Source organism: Diabrotica undecimpunctata, chromosome 1 (genome assembly GCF_040954645.1).
Source record: "Diabrotica undecimpunctata isolate CICGRU chromosome 1, icDiaUnde3, whole genome shotgun sequence".
Classification (NCBI taxonomy): domain Eukaryota; kingdom Metazoa; phylum Arthropoda; class Insecta; order Coleoptera; family Chrysomelidae; genus Diabrotica; species Diabrotica undecimpunctata.
This window is the reverse complement of record NC_092803.1, coordinates 173,575,757-173,599,735: the sequence shown is the minus strand read 5'-3', so window position 1 is coordinate 173,599,735 and position 23,979 is coordinate 173,575,757. Positions and strand designations below refer to the sequence as shown.

Sequence of the window (23,979 nt, the reverse complement as noted above, 5' to 3'; positions counted from 1 at the left end):
CTTTTTGTTATTATTCGTCCAACTTTTTTTCACGGTATCATGAGTACCATACCAGGTTTCATCCAAATAAACAATATTTCGTTTAAAAATAAAGTTTAAAATAATATAAAATATTATACTACCTACCCAAGTGTAAACCACTGGACGGTCGAAACAAAATTTATTGGGGTAACTTACTTTATGGTTTCGGTCGCTCATGCAAATATTGTTATCTTACGCAAAGAATGCATCGATGATAACTTTATCTCAGCGACTGTACATATTTTACCAGGCTCATCTAAATGTAAATATCGAAGAGAATATTAAAACTTTGTATTATTATACATCTCAGTCATTGATAATTTCGCAGTTAATAACTACTCCTGGTAAAGTACTTTTATTTTAATTTGTATTGCCTGCTTTTATTACAGATAAATATATTTTTACACAGTCTCACCGAAATACGAGGCGACTATAACAAAGATATACCTTTAACTAAGCTAACAAAAAAGAATACGATACAAGCGTCGTTTATATACTTGGAAGTCACCAGCAGATACTAAAGAGATCATAAGAAATCAGATCGATTATATAACAATTTTTGAACTTTGATAAAATAAAGGCAGATATCGAGCACAGTTTTATTAATTAAATCTTGCCCAAATACTTTCGCTCCCTAGAGCATCTTCAGGGGCATCTGAAATAAGCCAAGAAACGTTTTTTTAAACGAAGAAATTGATTAACCTCGATAAAAACTCGAAGTTAATGGTAATGATAAAAGTTTTTTGTGATTAACGTTTTAGACTTACTTCATCAATTTTGGGCTATCCAAAAATCGCAGAATGTCATAAACATAAAATTAAACATAAAGTTGAACATAAAATAACAAGGACAAACAGTTTAAAATTATTTAAAAAAGTCCAAGCTACATTTTGCCGACCAGAATGTGTAGCTTCGACTTTTTAAAATAATTTTAAACTGTTTGTACTTGTCTAGTGTATATGTTTAACTTTATGTTTAATTTTATGTTTATGACATTCTGCGATTGTTGGATAGCCCAAAATTGACGAAGTAACCGTTAACTAAAACGTTAATCACAAAAAACTTTTATCATCCATTAACTTCGAGTTTTATCGAGGTTAATCAATTTTTTCATAAAAAAAACGTTTCTTTACTCATTTCAGATGCCCCTGAAGATGCTATAGGGAGCGAAAGTACTTGGCAAGATTTAATTAATAAAACTGTGCTAATACCTGCCTTTATTTTATCAAAGTTCATTATTTATTCGAGCATCCAACCTTATATCTATATAACAATTACCGAAAGGTACCGCAATTCAATCAAAATAACTAAAACACTACGTGGAGCCGATGTCGCCTCAGATCATAACTTATTAATCAGGGATATAAAACTCAAACTTTAAAAAGTAAAACGCCAACAACCGACTAACCGAATAAACACTGACTGTATTCGAAATAATAGTCATGAAATTGCACACGAGGTAGAAAAGAAGTTCGAAAAATCGGAAGAAACACATAACGTCGAAAACCACTGGAATCATGTCAAAACCATTATACAAGAAACAACTAAAAAGTATAAAACTACTAATAAGCGCAAACAGTAATGAATAACTGATGAAATATTGGGACTAATGGAAAGCAGACGAAAACAGAAAAATTAAAACAGTGAAGAATACAATAAAATCCATAAAGCAATCAGAAGGAAAATCCGGGATGCAAAAAAATGGTACAGCAACAAATGTCTTGAAATAGAACTGCAGAAAAAGAATTTAATGTACAAAAAGGTGAAAAAAATAACTGGAACATATAGATCAACTGCAAGTATTTTACTTGATAAACAAGGAAATATTATAGTCAATGAACAAGACAGATTAGAGAGGTTTAAAGAATATATTGAGGAGCTGTTTGATGAACAGAAATTCAAATCGAAAATACATCGACTGGTCCAAACATAACACTCGATGAAATGGAAAGAGCTATAAAGTTATCAAAGAATAATAAAGCAACCGGTCCAGATGAAATTCCAAGCGAAATAATCAAACTCAGAATTCTCTTCTAAGTCTTTTCAATAAAATATACGAAACAGGACATATACCCAGAGACTGGCTACTGTCAACATTTGTAATGATATCGAAAAAAATAAATGCCAAACAGTGTAACGATCATCGTACTATCAGTCTGATGAGTCATGTACTGAAAATTTTCCTAAAAATACTGCACTCCAGAATTTACAACAAAATAGAAGTAAAACTAAGTGAAACACAATTTGGTTTCAGAAACAACCTTGGAACCAGAGAAGCCCTCTTCAGTTTGCAGGTCATGGTTCAAAGATGTAGGGATATCGAATAATCGGTATATATGTATTTTACGGACTTCGAAAAGGCCTTTGACCGAGTAAACCATGACAAACTTATAGGTGTCTTGCAACAGGTAGGAATTGTGATAAAGACCTCCGCAAATTGATTTTCAAAGAAGCCTAGTTGAAGATACAGGCATTAAAATCAACGGAATTAATGTCAAAAATCTCAGATATGCAGACGACACCGTACTTATTGCCTCCAATGAAGAAGACTTGCAATGACTTATAAACAGGGTAACCGAAGCATGTGATGAATATGGGTTAAAACGTAATACTTCTAAGACAAAACTTATGGTTGTCAGCAAAACGGAGTTACAACCAACAAACATTAGAGCGTATGGAATAGAGTTAGACAGAGTCCACAATATTACCTATTTGGACACAAACGTTAAATATAAATAAAGAAATAAGAATACGCATTGGAAAAGCCAGCCGCCTTCTATAAACTAAAGAAAATTCTAATTAATAGAGATATTACGTTATTCCTTAAAATCAGATTAATACGCTGCTACATATTCTCCACATTGCTGTATGGTATGGAGAGCTGGACCCTTACAGAGACATTAATGAAAAAATTTGAGACCTTTGAGTTGTGGATTTATCGACGAGTATTGCGGATAAGTTGGGTTGATCGAATAAGAAATGAGATAGCTTTACATCGAATGAAAAAGAGCACAGAAATAACAAAAACGATAAAAATTCGAAAGTTACAATATTTCGGTCATGTAATGAGACATCCAGAGAGATATAACCTGCTACAGCTCATAATACAGGGTAAGATCGCCGAAAGGAGAGGCCAAGGCCGAAGAACATCCTGGCTCCAAAATCTCCGAGAATGGTATCAAGAGACCACCGCTAATTTATTTAGAGCCGCCGTAAACAAAGATGACTTATTATTAAGCCCATAAGTAGGTATAAGGTATTCGTAGATCAAAAAATTAGTTATACATATATAGAAAAATGTTATATGGTTAGCAGAGAGATCGAGAAAGATATTGAATAAAAATAAACAGTTGAACTTAAAAGGAATCAGTTTTTTTTTAATTTTGGTCTTATAACTAAAATTTTAATAATTATTCATTTTTTTTATGTACATAGACATAAATTCTTGTTTACCTATGGCTCTTGTAACAAAATTTAGGATAAATAAGTTCGTATTTAAAGCAAAAAACAACAAAATTTTATTATACAATAATTGTATAATTAAATAAATTAATACTCGATCTTCTAATCAAATATAATATAATAGGTATAGATAAAACAAATTGTATAGCTACCAGGCTAGTACAGACAAAAAGAGTGTTTATGTATTTTGTTTTAATTTAACAAAAAAAAATATAATATAAGGATGTATGTTTAATGGGTTTGTGTTTTAAAATAATGAATTACTTAGAGAAAAAGCTTAACTAAAAAGTCCAGCATTCTAATTATTAAGGATTACCTCGAGAGATGCAATTATCCAAAAATGTTACACAAATCACAGTTCAGAAATTCCAAACTTTCAGATAAAAAAAAGTCACTAGATATTAGATACCCAGAATTTCAACTCAGTGCTTCTCGGCTCTTAGAAGAAATCATTAGTTCATACATCACTCGTTTCGTGGCGTCATCGGAATTAAGTGGGCGTCGCCGATATTCCCCTCAACCTAACTCTCCGACAACCCAGAGCCGCTAGCCAATCGCCAACTGTTTTCGTCCGTCGATTACCATAGCAACGAATGAAGAATGCACGCGATTAGTGCCACGGTTGCTATGGCGATCCACCCCCTCCACACTTTTGTATTTGACTATCCAACGCTCTGGGTACTTCAGACTAGCTTGTAGTATCTAAGTAAACAGGCTGCCAGAGGTATTTGTTTTTCCAATCAGTGTAGGTTTTGGAATACCTAAAGTGTTAAGTTGTTTGTGAATTTGATCGTGATGTAAACAATGAAACAAAACCGACGTTTGAGATAGAATCAATTGATAGAGCGGAATCGTTGACAAATACGACGAGTGGAAACTATTAGTGCAATAATACTTTAGTGCAATATGTTGACGCAAAAACTATATCCTGACGTTAATACAATGTCTACGGGAAGTAACGCGATGTCTCCCATGACAACAACGTACTCCATGAATTCCATGGCAATGGCCCAGATGAGTTGTTCGCCGCAGACATCTATGTTCGGATCGAGTATGCTGAATTCAGGAATGACGTCCAATATGGCAATGAATCGAATACAACCCCGAATGGACCAGCCGATGAATGAACCTCCGCAATTAGGATATTCAACGATAGGTTCGCCGATTTCTAATATGAATGCTTGCATGGGTGCGACAATGTCATCTATTAATAACTATAACGCGACTATAGGCCGAGGCGATTTAGGTGGTGGTGATACTTCGCCGAATAGTGCTTTACAACGAGCCAGAGCTGATAAAACATACAGGAGATCTTACACACACGCAAAACCGCCATACTCATACATTTCTCTAATCACGATGGCGATTCAAAATAGTCCGCAAAAGATGTTGACTTTGTCAGAAATCTACCAATTTATTATGGATTTATTTCCATTTTACAGACAAAACCAACAGCGTTGGCAAAATTCCATACGGCATTCTTTATCGTTTAATGATTGTTTCATCAAAGTTCCTAGAACGCCTGACAAGCCCGGAAAAGGATCTTTTTGGAGTTTACACCCAGATTCAGGTAACATGTTTGAAAATGGTTGTTATTTGAGAAGACAAAAACGATTTAAAGATGAGAAGAAAGAAATTCTCAGAGCGACGCACAAAAGTCCTTCTCATAGTGTCGATAGCAGTAGCAGCTCAGGTAAGAAAACTCCTGTTCAACACGGCGAAGACAAATCTCATCATTTAGACAAAGCTAACGATAACATTGGATCTATGTTAAGTTTACATCCTGCAAAGTTAGACGTCGATCAATTGAATCTTCTAAACGCAAATGATCTGCATAATATGCAACAACATCACCACCACCAAAATATGTCTCACGAAGAGTTATCCGCTATGATAAACAGAAGTAACCATCTAGCGTTATCCAGCGAACACCAAGCGATGCTACATCATACTCCGATGAACCACCACCTGAAGCAAGAGCCCACCGGATACACTCCATCGAATCATCCGTTTTCAATAACGAGGCTACTTCCAGCAGAAAGCAAATCGGACATCAAGATGCAATACGATATGCAATATGCGGGATACAACACTTTGAGTCCGCTGCCGAACGCTATCCATTCTCATAGTACCATAGGTAATGATTATTATAATAGTCCTTCTTTATACCATAGTTCATCGGGAACGACGTCCTTGTGACAGTATCCTTTAGCTTAAGGAAAGTTTTCTCGAATACACTGTTTGTAGTTACGTATGGACGCGGTTTTGTTGGATAATTTATATTTTTGAGGCAAGTTTTAAACAAATTTTTAAATTATTTAGAGTAATCTCATATGATTAGAATATTTTTAAAAGAGAATAGCGACGGGGACAGTCTATCAATCAGCTTCTCTTATCTAGTAAGATAAAGAGCTCTAGAATAACCGATTAAAAACAATTTTTTTTATAACGATTAATTGCTGTATTATCAATTTTTTAGTAAAATATCTCGTAGAGTTGAATGATATTTATCTGCAACGTACGATTGATCAAGTATTGGAGTAGATATCTACGATTTATGTTATAATTATTTTGTAATATCATACACGAATATATTTTCTTTTGCCGCTAAAAAATCTGTCAACACAATAAAGTTGTATCTGAAAGTTGGTTAAATCAAATATGAAATATTGTGATATGTTAGTTTTAGCAAAACTTTTTAAACAGTACACGTAGTCTTATATATTATATATAAAAATTTTAATTTTTAATTATTGTAATAAAGTATTAATTTCTTTTATAATTTGTTAGAATTTTTTACTTCTCATACAAACCTTTACCTTTATTTTTCCTTTCTTTTGGTTATTTCTAATTTAGTTAAATCATTCAATTATTTTTTTGTCATATTGTGTCTACTCAAAAATTTAAGTTTTAGTTTTTTGTCAATTTTAATATTAATTTAGGACAGTTTTCTACTTTTATATATTTATTTTTGCAAAAGTCGGTTTTTTCTAATAATTTTTAAACTGTATCATCAAAGTCTTTCCAAATCTTTGGCTGCATAACATTTTTGGATTAATATTGTTCTGAAGCTATTTTCTTGTGGCATTTTTTAAGTAATTACTATTTAAATGGGAATAAGCCGCAATTAAAGGTTAAAGTACGTTTATTGACGTTTCAATTTCCACTTCGGAAATCGTTTGTATTTTGAGAACGATTTCCGAAGTGGAAATTGAAACGTCAATAAACGTACTTTAATTGTGGCTTATTCCCATTTAAATAGTAATTATCTTTGGATTAGGTATAGGAAATTATTATTCTTCTTTCGTCGTTTTACAACTTTTTATATCAATTGCTTTAATTCAATATAATTATATCTTTTTCGACATTATTGTTTCTGTTTAACTACTTTATTCTAACCATTTATTGGGTTTTTTAGTAAATTGTTTCTTTTATTGCCAACTTTTCACAAGTATATTGTATATAGTACATTGGCACTGTTTGTTTCATTTTTATCTTTCTTTTTCTATCTATTCTCTAATATCCCAGTGATATATAATTTTGAAGTTCTTTAAAATCTTTAATTTCTTTTTTTTTATTAGGTTCCTTGATTTTTTCTTCTTGTTCTAACGTTTTGTCTAATAATTATCAGATATAGTAGTTTTGATGATCCGTTTGGGATGGTACATGCAATTCAGATCATATTTCTTTTTATTTCATTATTATTAATGTTGCCGTCAAAAGCTTTTTCCTTAATATTTGCTGCAGCTGGTTGATTTTTTTCTGCATTAGGTTTTTATTGTCTTTTTGAATTTTTTACTTTCTGTTCAAATAGTAGGTACTTTTTAATGTCTTAATATAGTTCTGAAGTCTTCTTGCGTCATGTTTTACCTTCTTCTTTTTGTGTAGACATAAATCAGTCTGATTTTCAATGTGTCTCCAGTAAGTTATCGGTCCATCGTTTAAGTGGTCTTCCTATTGATCGTCTTCCTTATTGGGGAACCGTCTCTTGCCGTCTTTACTACTCTATTTGTTGCCATTCGGCTTATATGATCGTTCAATTCAACTCTTCTATCACTTATCCAGTCCTTAATGTTCTCCACCTTGCATCTACGTCGGATATCTGTACTTATAGTTGTTTCATAGTGTCTTATCAACGATTTCTCTAATGGTTTTCATCTCTGTTGTTTCTAGCATTGTTTTTGTTTGTCTAGCACTTTGAGCTTTTAGTATTGCATCGTCTGCATAGCTGATTATTTGAAGTTGTTTTTCTCCCATTTGGTATCCTTTTTACGTTCTTACTTTTTATTATTTCATCCATGATCAAATTGAATCATAGACCAATCAAGTAAGAAAGAAATAAATTTTTTTCGTCACAACTGTATAGATTAGTTTAATAGTTGAAATGTGTAGTATGAGACATTACAAAATGTCTCTCATCTAGGTATTCATCAATTTTGTAGTGTAACTATTTTTAAAAACACAATTAAAACGTAAAACTCATTTTTTTGCTCATAACTTAAAAATTTTCACGACAACAGACAACTTAAAAAAAAAAGAACACAAAATGAGATCCTTATAACAAATGTAAAATGTATATAAAATAGTAAATGAACAACAAAATCGGTGTTTTGGCTTGTTCGCATAATTACGAGGTATGCACTCTTCTTAAATTCACGTTTCCCTTTATACAGTTTATGTAATTTTTTTCGTTTTATTTTGTTTTTCATAGTAATACACTTTCAGGTATGTAATAGATTTGTATACTTCTCTGCAGTATTTCGGCAGTAAGCACAATCTAACCTTCTTTCTACGTCGGACATAAACGTTCAATAATTCTTAAGAGTGGCGCAGAATAGGGAACATTTTGATGTAGTGATCGCAAACCTGCAGTAACGGAGTGCACCGGACGAAAAAGAATCTTCTTTTTCTTGGTTTCTTGACACTAAAACTTTTTGTGAGTTTTGACCTTCTTTTTCTTTACGTGCCATCTCCGCGACGGAGGTTGGCAATCATCGTGGCTATTCTGATCTTAGATGCTGTCGCTCTGAATAGTTCGATTGATGTGCATCCGTACCATTCCTTCAAGTTAAGCAACCATGAGTTTCTTCTCCTTCCTACACTTTCCTTGCCTTGGATTCTCCCTTGTATAATTAATTGAAGTGAAGTATGTATCTTTCATTACGCATAACATGCCCCAGATATTGCATCTTTCGTGTCTTGATGGTTTCCAATATTTCCATTCTTTGTTACATGCTCGGTCCATGATATCTTCAGGATTCTTTTATACACCCCCAGTTCAAATTATTCTAACTTTTTACTAGTCGACGCGTTAAGTGTCCATTCTTCTATTCCGTAAAGCAGAGTCGAGAAAATATAACATCTTGCCAGCCCAAATCTCAAGTCTAATTTCAGTGCTCTTACACAAAGTACCTTTCTCATTTTATTGAAGTTTGTTCATGCTTTCTCTATTCGAACTTTGATTTCTTTGGAGTAATGGTTTGTGTGATTAACTATTGTGCCAAGATAATTGTAATTTTCAACTTGTTCTAAAGTTTTACCGTTAATTGTCAGGCTTTCATCATTATTTTGGATTTTTCCAATCCATATTCTTCTCCATACTCAACTATCTTGTTAATTAGCCTTTGGAGGTTGTCTGCTATTATGATAGTATCGTCCGCATATCTAATGTTGTGTTCTATTGACCTTTATTTTTGGTTTTCTTCCTCAAGAGCTTTTTTCTAATTTCTTCAGAGTTTGCATTGAATAGTAGTGGTGACAGTACACACCCCTGTCGCACTCCTCTTTTAATTTCGAACTCTTCTGGATAATTCGAAGGTCATTGTATTGTAATTGTTTTGCTTTGAGGACATCCATTAGCTCTTTGTGGCGGACTTTATCGAAAGCCTTGTAATCTATGAAACAGACGTACATATCTTGGTTCACATCCAAGCATCTCTGGATTAGTACGTTGAATGCAAAGAGAGCTTCACGGGTACCTGTTTCGGAGTTTTGGCCTGCTACTCAATATTCTTTTATTCTTCCCTATCGGCTACTTTATTTCTCCACTGCCTGATGTTCATAGCTATATGTCCTTCTCTGCATCATCCATTCATCCTATACAAGACCTTCCACTTGTTGTGTTTACTTGGGCTTTTCATTTCTGGATTGCATTTCCATGCAATCTGTATCATCCATTTATCCTCTACAGGTCCTTCCACTTGTTGTGTTTACTTGGACTTTCCATTTCTGAACCAAGCAAATTTAGCTTCTACGACTGCATTAATTCGTCTAGCAGTTCTAGTACGAACTGCTGGTCCAAATATCTTTCTTAGTATTTGACGCTTAAAGATTCTTAGCTAATTTTAATCATTGCTTGAGAGAGTCTACATACGACCAGTGGCCTAATTTGACTGTCGATTTAGCATTAATTCTTTTCATTAATTCTTTGTAGGTACGAAAGCACTTATTCCCGCTAAGAATTCGTGCTTGTATTTCTTGACCAATGTTGTTCCTGTCATTTATTATTGATCCTAGGTAGGGATAGTTAGAGGCCAAATAATAATAGGTATGCTTCTCTAGGTTTATTTCTCAATTTGATCGGATGTTGTGCACTCCATATATTTTGTTTTGCTTTCGTTAAATTGTAGGTCAAGTTTGGCGGTTTCTTGATTTAGATCTATGGTTTTTTTATTAAGCATCCTTTGGTTGTGGTTTCTTATGGCAATATAATCCGCAAATGTCCATATTTGAGATCTTCTATTCAACATAATCTATTATATCCTTTAAAATATTTTAAAATTAGGGTTAGGTATATCATCTGGTAGTTAAGGTTAATTAATTAATAGTCAACTGGTTAAATTTTTTTTTATAAACTCCTTATAAATTTTGTGTTTTTTATTCCTATATTTTATTTACACTGGGTTTTTACTATCTGTAATGTGTTTTTTGCTTTTGATTTAATTTGTACCTACTTGCCAATGCCTTGTCTTATCAGATGTAAGAGTTTAAATGATCCTTTTGAAGTATTAGCTGATTTCTACTTTTATTTATTTTGGTTACATTGTTTGTTATCAATGCTGAAATCAAATGATGTTTAATTGTTATTTTGTAATATGTAATATTCGCTTTCTTTTTTAAATTTATCGTTAATATTATATTGTCTATCGTTCCATATTGAATATGACTTTATCCTCGGTCCTTGATCAATGTTTATACAATTTGGTATTTTGCTTTCATTTATTACGGTAATTCTCTTATATGAATTGTACAGCTGGTTCCTAAAAAAACTAATACGACTCTTAGTAAGATTTGATCATTTTGAGCAGTGTATTTGATTGGTCTGACATTATATTATATTTATTATGACAGTAAAAATAAAATTAATATTTTGTAATACCCCCATCTGCATTGATAACAGCTTATAGTCTTCGATAAATCTGTGTGAAAGAAACTATGAAATTGTCTTCTTCAGAGAACTCTTCCCAAACCCTTTTGTATACCGTGCCACAGCTCTTTAGCATTTTGAGGTATAAAATTACGCCGATACAACCGTTTTATAATAACCCCCCTCACATTCTCGATTGGGTTTAAATCTGGACTCTAGCTAGGCCATGGTAAGGTTTCAATGTTGTTATTCTGGAGCCACTGGTTTATTATATTTGCAGTGTGAACAGGACAATTATCTTGTTAGAGGATAAAATTATTTTCTGGATACAACTGTTCTACACTGGGAAAGATAATGTTTTCTAGAATATTCAGATCAAGTCTGCCCAAGTATGTCAAGGCTGCCTAAACGAAACAATATGGAGAAATAAAAATATCGGGAAAGAAACGAAAGGCAGAATTTACAAAACAGTCATCAGACCAATAATGACATACGCGGCAGAAACAAGACCTGACACAGAGAGAACACAAAGGATGTTAGAAACAGCAGAGATGAAAACACTTAGAAACATTGATGGTAAGACACTATGGGACAGAGCTAGAAGTACAGATATACGACATAGATGCAAGGTGGAGAACATCAAAAACTGGGTAAGAAATAGAAGAGTAGAATGGAACGATCATATAAGCCGAATCACAACAAATAGAGTAGTAGAGACGGCAAGAGACGGTTCCCCAATTGGAAGACGATCCGTAGGAAGACCACGCAAACGATGGAATGACAACTTACTGGAGGCACATTGAAAAACAGACAGTCATGTCTATATAAAAAGAAGAAGAAGAAGAAGTCTGCTCAACAAACCTGCCGTCAATACGCCATACCATTCCCATTCCTCTAGATGAAATTCATCCCCATAAATTGGCGCTAAAATGACCAGCTGCTCGATATCTCTCAATATATAGAGGATTAAATCTATTATTATCTGGTGTATATACCCCAATTTTGCCCTTTTTAAAAGACTGAAAAATTTTCTCACCAAATATAAGTCTTGATTGCTTCTGTTGTGGTGTAAGAGCTTTTTTTGCTGCAGTTCGGTACCTAAGACGCGATACTTTCATTCTGCGATAGGTTGTTGTCTTTCTTCCCGGAAACTGTGACATAATTCTAGCATTTTTCGCATCTTCAAAAGGATTCTCTTCTAATCTCCAAAAGCGTACGATCTTCATGAGCGGTAGATATTTTTGGTCTTCCAGAACCTTGCTTTCTTTCGAGAGTTTCTTGTACTCTCCATTTTTTATTAATATTAAAAACTGTTGTTCTGCTTACGTTAAAATGGTTCGCTACGGCAGATAGTGACCAACCATTTTCTAATTTCGTTACAATTCTTGCTTTTAGTTCTTTGCTAGCATGGGGAGCATTTTTTGAGGTTGAACGTTATCTGACAAATTTTAAGATTTGGCAGTGACAGTGACAGTACGTAAATAATAAGTATTTATCCTTCAAAATACACTGCTCAATTTTCTATAAATTTAAGAGTCGTATCAGTCTTTTTAGGAACCAGCTGTAGAACTACCTTGTTTGCTATATCTAACTAGAGTAAGGAGCTTTGCTTTTCAACGCAATTGTATCCACATTTATCTTTGTAAGAGGTCCTTTTTATATAAATAATACTGAAACTATAAAGATCTTACCTAAAATATGCTCTAATTTCTGTTTTTTTATCGCGCTACGATTGTATTTTTGATTGTGTTTTATTAAATTACAGTTTTCTTTCGATTAGTTTTCTATTTAGTTCTATTTTTGGAGTACCCAATTCAGATATTTAGTGTATTTGTACACTTTTCTTAAATTTTTCGACAGGTAAAATAATTTAAAGTATTTTTCACATTCCCAAGACAAGCTTTTTTATTTTCATTACTCTACTCGACTTTTCTCACATCTTAGCTCTTTACGGATCTATTTTAGTAGTTTATCCTTATATAACTATGATTTGGATTTATCTAGTAATATTTTTATAATTATCTTTTGATATATGTAGATAGTAATTTCTGGATGTCTATTTTTGACATTTATAAGTTTTTTAATATAGAGATATAATACCCAACGTCTTGAACAAAAAATCCATTGGGTGACAGATTTGCGCTAACCAAGGAATCGCTATTTGCACCAGCATTATAAATTTTGGATTTTATAAGACCTATTTTATGCCATGTCTTATAAGAATTCTCCTGACACAAGAAACGTTTCCGTCGGAGTATGTGAAACTGAAAATTAAGATGTAGAGCAAGGTCTAATTAATTTGCTGTTGATATTTTTGGCCATTTCCTTCCGATAGGAACTAATGACAATGATTTTGCCGCAAATAAAGTCAGCTTTTATAAAAAAGTTTAAATAAATAAACATCTAGCAATTTTTATCAGTTTTTATAATTCTCCTGATATCAATAATAATAATATAATGGACCACTGACGGTCACTATGGAATTTTTATTCTTAAATGCTCATCTTCAAAACATAGCCTGAAATTTCAGTTTTAAATTTTAGCAACAAATGTGAGGCATTTAAAATATGACTAAAAAACGCCAAATTTAAACTTTGACATTACAAAGGATCTAAAACATTTAAAACTGCATTTTTTTATTACACAAGTACGTGTTTCGAAACGACACAACTTCAGCTAAAAATTCCACCTAAAATCCTTTTCGTGGAAGCATTTGCTATGACTTGCGATAGTTTGTAATATGAATGTTTAAATTCAGCGTTTTTGGACACCTTTTAAATGCCTCACAGTTGTTGCCAAAACTCAAAATTAAAATTTTAGGCTTTGAATATTCGGCTCTAGTAATGATAATTCCATAGTGACGCGTGAACGGAAGTGAAAAAATCGTTAAATGTTTATTTATCCTACATCTTTATGGAAACTGTCTTTATTAATGACAAAATTGGTTTGATAAAAAAATATGGAATTTTTACAATAGAAATAATATAAATTTTATTTGAAATTGATTTCGCGTGCGTACCTGAGATTGAAAATCATTGGTCGCTTAAAGCGTTGTTTCTAAGAGAACGGTTCATTCTATACAAAAAGTGCTAATAAACATTTTTATTAAGACTTACTTCAGCTATATTTTTTATTTAAAACAATTTTTTCTACGGCATATAGTTTCTTGATAAATCGATTTTTTCCCTTTTTCTCCACCTACGAGGGGGTTTTTAGGGGAAAGCCTTAGGGTAAAAGTGGTACTTGACATTTTCTGTAACATTATTATTATTGTATGTAGATATCCCCTAGGAATATAAGATCATTTAATGACTTATAATTTTTGTTTTTATACAATAATTTATTTATTATATCAAGCTTAAGTGATAAAAATTTAAGATTTGTTTTATTCTGATGTGTGATCCCTCAAATTGAAGTTATTATTCTTCTACGCGATAATTATTTGAAAAATGTTACATACAGAATTTTTTATCATATTTACTTTTATACTTGATCAATTTGTTGCAAGTATTCAAAACTTGTTAAAGAATGCGAGATTTTTTTTAAATTAACAAATTATACAAATAATAAATTTTGACAAGAGTAAAAAGAATGCATTTTTAACATATTTTTCATGTTTATGTATGTGTTTATTATATTATCCAAATTATTAAAATTTTGATGAGTCCTATTTTGATTTTTTAACATTTATTTGCCAATTTACAATCAGGTTAAAGCTGTAAGCATTTGTGTCAACTTGAACATATATACTGGTGAAAAACTATCCAATGTGGCAGCTCTATCTCAGATTTATTTTGACAAAATTTTAATTGTTTTGTTCGGACTTTATATGCATTTTCGTTTTAAACAACCTTCTGATTTTGGAATAGTAGAAAGCATTCTAGTTTGTTCATTGGGATATAGGGGTGCTGAGTAATCTTGTAATAAGCTGAGTCTTCTTATTTCTTCTTTAATTAACAGTAACGCAAAAGTTTTATTGTATTCTTAATACACCTGATTGGTTACAGGATAACTTAAGATATTTTATAAATATTTCATATTTAAAGTTTTGCCTGAGTCCTCTATTGTTCAACCTGATTATGGATAAAATAATCTGCCCATTTTTGTTTCCTACACCAATCTAGACGTCACTTTCTAACACGCCAGTACCTTCAGTGCCGCTCGAATGTCAGACAATATATGGATCCCCTCTTTTTCAACTGTTCTCATTATTTTCCTATGTATTAACGCATAAATCTCCGCTTGGAAAACTGCAAGTCAAAACTGCTGCTAATTCTTGACCCCACACCCTCATCTAGTCTTGATCCGTCTATGTTCCAGGTCTTACCATGTGGGTTGTGGTATTGCTTGTTTCTCCATACATTCCTGTCTAGACTAGACATCCTGTATGAATTCTTAAAATTGTATCTTTTTGTCATGTGATCAGGTTCTACATTAAAGATGTCCTTCGTTACAGTCCTTGTGATATTCATGTGCTCTGCCCTTCATTGCGAGGTTTCAAAGATTGTTTTATTCTGTATTCTCTCAATCTTGCCTTTCTTTCTTTATTATGTAGACCAAAGAAGGTCTAGTAGAGCCTCTATAGTTTCTGTTGGAGTATTACGTATGGCACGAGTTATCCCCATACATGCAAGTTTTTGCACCTTGATGAGTCTGGCTTTTGCAGCTGTTTGAAGTGTCTTTGTTCACCATATCGTTTCTGCATAGGTAACTAAGGGTTTGATCACTGTGGTGTATACTCAGTGCAACATGTCCAGTTTTAATCTCCATTTCTTCCCATAATAAGAGTTGGCATTGCACTGCTTGTTATTTTTTCTAATTTGCGGTTCCGACACACTTTACCTCTCCCTTTAGCCAAATTTCTTGTCCCTATAGCTTTAGAGGACCTAATACCTATAATTTTCATCTGCGTGTGAAAGCGACTATGGTGGATTTATGGAGATTTATATATAGCCCCTCCAAATAAGTTAATGATCTCAATAGCTCTAGGATCTCGTTTATACGATCTTTGACTACCGTATTATACTTTACTTGCGAGATAATTATCAATTCATCCGCACATCTAGTTGTTTTATGACCATTTGCTTTTAAACTCTCTATTAGTCTGTATATCACCTGATTCCACAGCAGTGGGAACAGAACTCCTTTCTGTGGACATCCTCTGTCCTATCTTTTTGTCGATATTTTGTCGATATGAATTTATTACACACTTAATATATTTTGTAGTTTTTTTTTTGTTGTATTAATTGTTGTCACTAAATATTAAAGCAAGCTATTGTTAACATTCATTATTGTTTTTGTTGATTTATTTAATTAGTAATGATATCGACATTCAGTAAGACCAAATGCTTACATTTTAAGTGTAGATACTTGAGTTTATGTGGCAATATGCTAATTTATACTAATTAAAAAAGGATTAAGCAAATTTCGAAAAGTCTATAAATTCGATTGTAGCGGTAACAAGTAGTATTCTCTTTACTCTTTAAATTCATATGTGAAATTTACTATATTAATTCTGATTTTTATTCCTTACCAAATACTACAAATACTAATATTCGCCAATGTGTATACTCTGTATAAATGTACATATATGTTTTGTATATATTTTTTATAATAATCCTTTATGTTGCAATCTATCTCATAAATTGTATAGAATTCCCAACGAATACCTAAAAGTTGTATTTGTTTTTGTTGCAATAAACATTGTTCGTTTTAGTAGTTGTTTATCGGAATAGTCCAAACTTCATTCAATTTTAAAAAGTAAAACAAAAGTACGAGTCAATGTGCTCTATTATATATACACTACATTTTATTTAACTGAACATTGAAAGAAATTAAAACATTTTTCGTTTACAGAAATAATTATTTATTATATGCCATACAAATATTGAAAGATTTTATTCTAGTATTTTTCGTACCAAACCAGTTTAACCTAGTAAATTACCCACTCAAATGTATGTCTTTAAATCTATAAAAATATAAATATAATATGAAAAAATAAACAAGAAAATATTTTCATACTTTTAGACATTTTAGCCGTTTCATTTTTGTATTCCTGTCCAAACGCGAATGTTCTTGAGCCATGATATCTGTTTCCTTCCAATTTCTTTGCGGCCACTTAATTTTACCTTTTATAATAAGCTGAAGGATTCTGTACCGGTATTCTATAAGAACATGCCCTAGGTATGAAATTGTTTTTATTTTAATAGTTTTTATCTCACGAACGGCATTTGCTCTATTTAACACAGCTTCGTTGGTCTGGAGGGTATTCGGAGGATTCTTCTATGCAACCACATCTTATACGCCTCTAGGTAATTGATTGTATCAGCCTTTAGAGTCCAGGTCTCGTTGTTATGTAACAGCACTCACTATATATAGCATTTGATCATTATTTGAGGTAATTTTAGATTTAAGCTGTGCGAGCTGCTTTATTTTGCATTTAATCATCTCTTTTCTTCGGTCTGAATGGTCTGTAATGTAGCATTCCGGACATTTAAAGTGAGTAACTCTCTTAATATTTTGTTGATCTGTCTGTAGGGAAATACAACTCTTAAAATAAATATCCCCTGTAGGGAAAAATAACTTTAAAAATAAATCCAATAACTCTTATTAATAGCCCTGAAGACTATCGCATAACATAACAGTGTCATCAGCTTATTCAATATTATTAATCAGTTCACCATTGATTTTTTACTTTAAAGTCTTTATCTTGCATAGCCAGTTTGAAAATCATATCCGAGTAGATATTAAATAACGGCGGGGTATAGTGCATCTCTGTCTGATGCCTCTTTCTGAATGTAACATTCGTCGGTTAATCTCCCATCGACTCGTACGACTTTCTGCTTTCAATAAAAGTTTTCTATGGTCTCTACCATCAATGCCTCGGTTTTTAAGATGTTCAGAAGCCTTCCATGCTATACCCTATCGAAAGCCTTTTCGTTATCGATGGAAGCCATATAAATATCTTTAAGTAGCGGCATTTTTGAAGAAGTACATTTAAGCCAAAAAGTGCCTCACAGGTCCTACCAAGTGCATTCCTAAATCCAAACTGGGTTTCATCTAGGTCTCTTTAGCAATGACTTTTGTATTCGTCACATCTTTTTGCCTGCTTCCTCTTCGGAATGGCTTTCGAAACAGACTTAAGCCATTCCATTTTCAGCAATAATGTATACATCATTGAAAAGCGTAACTCTAAAACTGATATGATCATGGTATTAGTTTTAAGAGTTCAGCTGGGATGTTATCTTGTCCAGGTGCTTTCATGGTTTTGGCTTATTTTATTGCATAAAGAACTACTGATTTTAAAATCTCAGGACCTTCTTGATTTACATTCCTCTGTATATTTAGCCTGTCATCTTGGAACATTTCAGTTAGTTACTTATTTTTTGTTTTAATTATCTTTGTTTTCTTCTGTATTCCTCTGCTTTGTCCTTGTACTGTCTCTTTTGTTCCATAAGGTTTAGTATTTCTTCTGTCATCCATTGTTGTTTCTTGAAGCTATTGTAATATTTACCAGAAGCATAAAAGTTTCCAACGCCAATGTGGCTATCTATCAATTTTAAATTTATTTTCACAGTAAATTTTGCTAATTTGAACCGGGGGATTCTTAACACCCCTTAGCCACTAACCTGGGACTAGGAGCCGTAATTTTTGTTTTCTTCGCTATAGCAATATTGTGGCAAATAGTAAACAGTGTTTCCCGTTGTCTTCACTGTTTTGAGTTCAGCAGCCTCTGAGATGATAGCAGACGCTGTTTGAACAGACGCTAGAAAAGCCTCTGCTAATATGCTCATAAGCTTTTCTACTACGCCTAAAAGCCGGGCTGCTACTTTCGCCGAATTTACCGTTTCGAATGTTGTTCTTATCCGCCTTCATCGTCGTTGTGCCTTCATCTGTAACTCTAGACAAGGGATCCTCACAGAGGGCTGTAAGCCAGGCTAGCTGAACACTGGTTTTTTTACAGAGATGTTGCTCCTTTATCCCTATTCTTTTTTTCCGCGCCAGCTGCATCGGTTATAAAAGTACTCAGTTCACTCCACAGCTAACTCTGGCAGAGTTGTCGCAAAGTATACTGTGCAGACTAACTGCACATTTATTGCTGTTTGGTTCTATTTTCGGTTTGTTTTCGTTTTTCCCACATTTTTCATTGATTAATATTTTTTCACATAAATGATAAACTGAGTTGAGTACTATGTGATTGAGTTGTTAAAACTGGTAGACGAAGAAAATTTAAAAGTGATAGTGAAACTTTAAAATACAACATACATACATACTCCCGTACATCGTCGTAAAATAATTGAAAACATAATATGATGTCACGGATTTGGTAATCATAAACACCTGTCTAAGACTATTAACCTATATATTAAATAAAAAAAATTATAGAGTTAAATAATAAATAAATATTGATGCTTATTTATTATTGGTATTTGCATCTAACCACACTATCGTAAACTTTATTGTATTTTTTAATGACTATCTGCTACCATCTATACCTGTGTGGTCATCTTACGACTTTTAGGGTCAATTTACAAGTTCTGCCTTTGATGTCACTTTTATGGGCTGCTAATAGAAAAGAAGTTGTTTCTTACCTGATGTCTGAATGCTTTATTAAGATAATAATTCTAGCTCTAACTTTTTACTTTATTTATTTAAAATCTTACAATATCCAAAAAAAGTGAAACAATATTTCATTATATTTTTGTAGCTCCTAAGCGTTAAATTAGTTTCTTTTCAATTTATCGTTAACAATTTTTTTATGATAAAATAGTATATTTTATATGACTTCGAATATACATTTTTTCCTCTCAATGAACAATACAATTACACTTTTGTCAGAGGACAAAAATCTATGCTAGATTATTTTCTGTCTAGTAGAGAATTACAGACCTTTCAATCTTGGATGAAAGAGCACTAACATCACCAGAAATAGGAAGAGTATCATATAATATATGATATGAAGATTATACGAAATATACACTCTTGAAAAGCCGAAACAGAAAGGCTGCAAGTAAAGACGGAATACCAAACGAATTACTGAAATATTATACAACAGTGACAGAAGAATTAAGAACATTAATTAACACAATTATAAAATATAATACAATACCAGAAAAATGGAGAACTGCGAACTAACTCTACTATTCAAAAAAGGAGATAAAAAACAGATAGAAATCTACAGAGGCATTAACTTGTTAAATACTACCCTTAAACTGACAACTAAAATTTTACAAGGACTAATGAATCCGAACGACATTTAGCAGATGAACAACAGGGTTTTCTTTCTGGAAGATCGCGTACAGATGCAATATTCGTAATATTGTGATTCAGAAATCACTAGAGTATAATAGACCAGCATTTTTGTGTCTTACAGAATTAAAAAAAGTATTTGACAGAGTAAGACTCAAAGATGTAATCCATCCTATGTATAATAAAAAAGTTCCCCTAGATTTCATAAAAACTATCGAAAACTTCTATCAAAACAACAAAATGGAAGTCAGAATAGGTGCACAACTTACAGAACATATAGACATAGACAGCGGAATAAGACTCATTGAGCTCTATGCTCTTCAATTTAATCATGGATGAACTCATCAAAAGTGTCAACAAAGGAAGAGGATATAGAATGGGAAAAATCAAGTAAAAATACTCCAAGACGAATCCACAGATTTAACATAAGAGCAAAAGAATTTTGAAGAAAAAGAAAAGATAGAATGACAATCTAAACACAGAAAACTAAAACAATAGTAATCACCAAAGAACCAATCAGATGTAAAATAGAAATAGATGGTATCAGTATTAAACAAGTAATGGAAATAAAATAGCTTGGAATAACACTGTCCAGCTATGGCTCAGGTGAGACCTGGGCAAAGAAGTGAGAGATCAAGTTCAAAAAAGCCAATAGTCTGACATGATGCCTTAACAAAATTATATGGCGAAACCGACATATTAACACTGAGATGAAGTCAAGAATTTATAAAGCCAGTGTAAGATCAATAATAACATATGCATCAGAAACAAGACCTGACACAGCCACAACACGAAAACTACTAGAAACGGTAGGAATGAGAGTACTGAGAAGAATTCCAGGGAATACTCTAAGAGATCGAAAGAGAAGTGAAAATTTAAGAAGAAAATGTAACATATAGTTAGTACAGTGTATAAACGAATGGACACTAAACACTGGAACAACCTTCCATAGAGGTATCGATCAGCCAAAGAACAAGTAAAATTACTTACAAAGTGGAAGAAGAAGAAGAAGAAGACTTTTCTCTAAGACACCTTTTTCTACACACTTTTATAAATTGCTTATTGTTACTTTTCGAAGTTTTGAATTCTTTTCGAAAATTATACATCCCTATAATAGGTCGATTTATTAAGCGATTTTTAAATAGAGACAAAACCTAAATTTATACCAGTTGTCAAAATGCTGCAGGAAAATACAGATTTTTGCTAAAAATTACTAATTTTAAATCCTTTTACAAAGAGAAGACGGTTGGTATAAAATTAATAAAAGTAAAACAAAATGTAGAGTCCACTACACAATTACAAAATACCCTGGTTTCAATGTAAACACAAATAATTAGGTTTTCATGGATGTTATGCGTGCCGGATACTCTTTCACTTAATAAAATGTTAAATCTTAGTCTCGTCGCTAACGTTGTCGCTAAACTACAACGAAACACTCCACTATATACCAGTGGCAGATCTAGACACTTGCCTTGGGAGGGGAACTTCAAACTTGGGTGGGACCTTCCAATCAAACACAAACCAAAAGACATAAAAAAGATAAACCCAAAGTATATAAAAGACATACATAATAGGTTTTCTTTAATTTTGGACCTTCTTGAACCTTGTACCTTAGGATTATGCCTAAGAATGCTTCGGTGTTACGTATTCACTACTCTTCTTTATGGCTTTTAAGCATGAACATTTAAACAAGTACATTTGAATTAGTTGGCTGCCTTTGAATTTTGGTGTTACAGTGTTACAGAAGAAGAATCCTACGAAAAATTTGGTGTTATTGAAGAATATCATGGACTCAAAGAATATCAGATGCAGAAGTTACTTGAACAATAGGAAATGAGACTGAAATAATATTGAGTATCAGAAGAAGAAAACTTAAATACTTAAGCCATGTTATGAGAGGGCAAAGATACTGATTATTGCAGCTTATTATGCAGGGAAAAATTCGGGGAAAGTAAAATGTAGGAAGACGAAGAATATCGTGGCTTAAAAACTTGAGGAAATTACACTTCTTAATTGGCCTGGGAATTCACCTGACCTTAATCCTATTGAAAATTTGTGGGCAATATGTAAGGCTAAACTGCAAAAATTTGCAGTTGTTTAGAGATGAAGCAATCACAAACAATTGCAAGAAACTTGTGGATTCCATGCCTAGAAGACTCCAGGAAGTCATAAAAGTAAAAACAGGAAAATATTTATTACTAATTAATGAAAAAAACTCATGTAAGTGTACATAAATTTACCTTTGGCCTAAATAAATCATATTTACAAATTAATTCTGTTTGTTCACATTAATTCGCACTATACTGTATAGGGTGTGCATTCCCAAGTGCTCTCACACACTATGTGTATATGTTTAGTTAAATGCTAAAAAGTGTACGTGAGTTATTCTTGACTTCTGTATATTTTATTTTGTAACTTCTATCGAGTTTTGCATCAATCCTATAATAACAGCATTTTTAAACATTCAATTTTATCAATCCTATATAACAGTATTTTTAAAAATTCAATTTTATTTTATTTCGTTCATACTGTACTTATGTAAAAATTCAAAAATTTTATAATAATAATTGTTTTCATACGGTTGCATTTTTTATTCTGGCGACATGATACAAATAGATCCAAAGTTCAACAGAATCAATTTCTATTAGAATCAGGAAATTTGTTTGACTAATATGATAAAGAGAATACATTTATCTAAGAACTGTATTTACTTTTATCTATATATAACTTCTAGACTATCATAATCTAATTATTTTCCCATATCTGTAATCTATAATACAGACTTCAATACTCTGTGAAATAAACAGACATTTAAGAATATAATTATGTTGAATTAAAAACGCTAAAATTTATTATTAGGTCGTAAACAATGTTTACAATAATGTTTCGTCTACTTTAAACAAGCATATGACTCAATAAACAAGGCACATTTTTACAAAATATTAAGTGAATTTTAAATACCATGCAAACTAGGTAGGCTCATCTGAATGACTATGATGAACACAGTAGCTTAGGTACAGATAAAAAGCTAGATGACAGATCCGTTTCAAATAACACAAGAAATATAACAGGGTGATGGGCTGATACCCATACTAATTAATTTAGCACTGGAGTACGAAGTTAGAAGAACATCAGAACCAAAGCAACAGGCGAGAATGCGCATACGGAACTTAAATTACATGCTAAACAAGTAGATCTGTCAATAAACTCAAAAAAGCCTAAAATCGTATACAAACCCGATCGGAGAGAGCAAATGTCCCTACCTGACAGTTGACAACTTTGAGAGCATTGACGATGCAGAGCGTAACAGAAGAATCATCCTAACCAATCGGCATGCTTTTCTATGGGCTAGATATTTTTTATATAAGTAGAGCATACAGCGATAGTGATTCCTTTCTGGTAAAATCTAAGCTGAGAACACGAGTATCAGTACAGAAGCTGTAGAAAAAAGAACGAAGAGAAAGATGGCACATAGAAGCTCTTTAAACACCAAATAAAGAACTAGGTTATCAAGTAGCTATAAGCCATAGTTTTTAATTGGTGGGAGAGGAAGAGTATAATGCAGACTTAAGACAAGCATGGCAGCGAGTGGCATCAGTTATAGAACAAGCAGCTAAGGAAACAATTAACAAAAAACAGGTTCTCAGATCAGTTCGCCTACAGCGTCTTTAATGGACAGGCCAAATATTTATAATGAAAGAAAACAGGCTTTCAAAAAACTGTTAAATGCAAGAATGAGGGGACGAGACCTATTGGGAGACCGAAAAAGCGATGGAAGAATGATGTGGATGAGGACGCAAGTATGAGCACAGGATGGATATGATACTAACATTCGCAGCGGAAACAAAAGCTAAAACATCACATACAAAAATATTGATAAG

General features: G+C 32.6%; 1 protein-coding gene across 1 annotated transcript; it reads left to right on the top strand.

The window, feature by feature from the left end:
* The first annotated feature begins 4,054 nt into the window (after positions 1–4,054).
* Positions 4,055–6,265, top strand: fkh (fork head box protein). The gene has a single exon (XM_072520590.1). It carries the CDS (start codon positions 4,390–4,392, stop codon positions 5,680–5,682), a length of 1,293 nt encoding a protein of 430 aa, XP_072376691.1. The 5' UTR covers positions 4,055–4,389; the 3' UTR covers positions 5,683–6,265.
* The last annotated feature ends 17,714 nt before the right edge of the window (positions 6,266–23,979 follow it).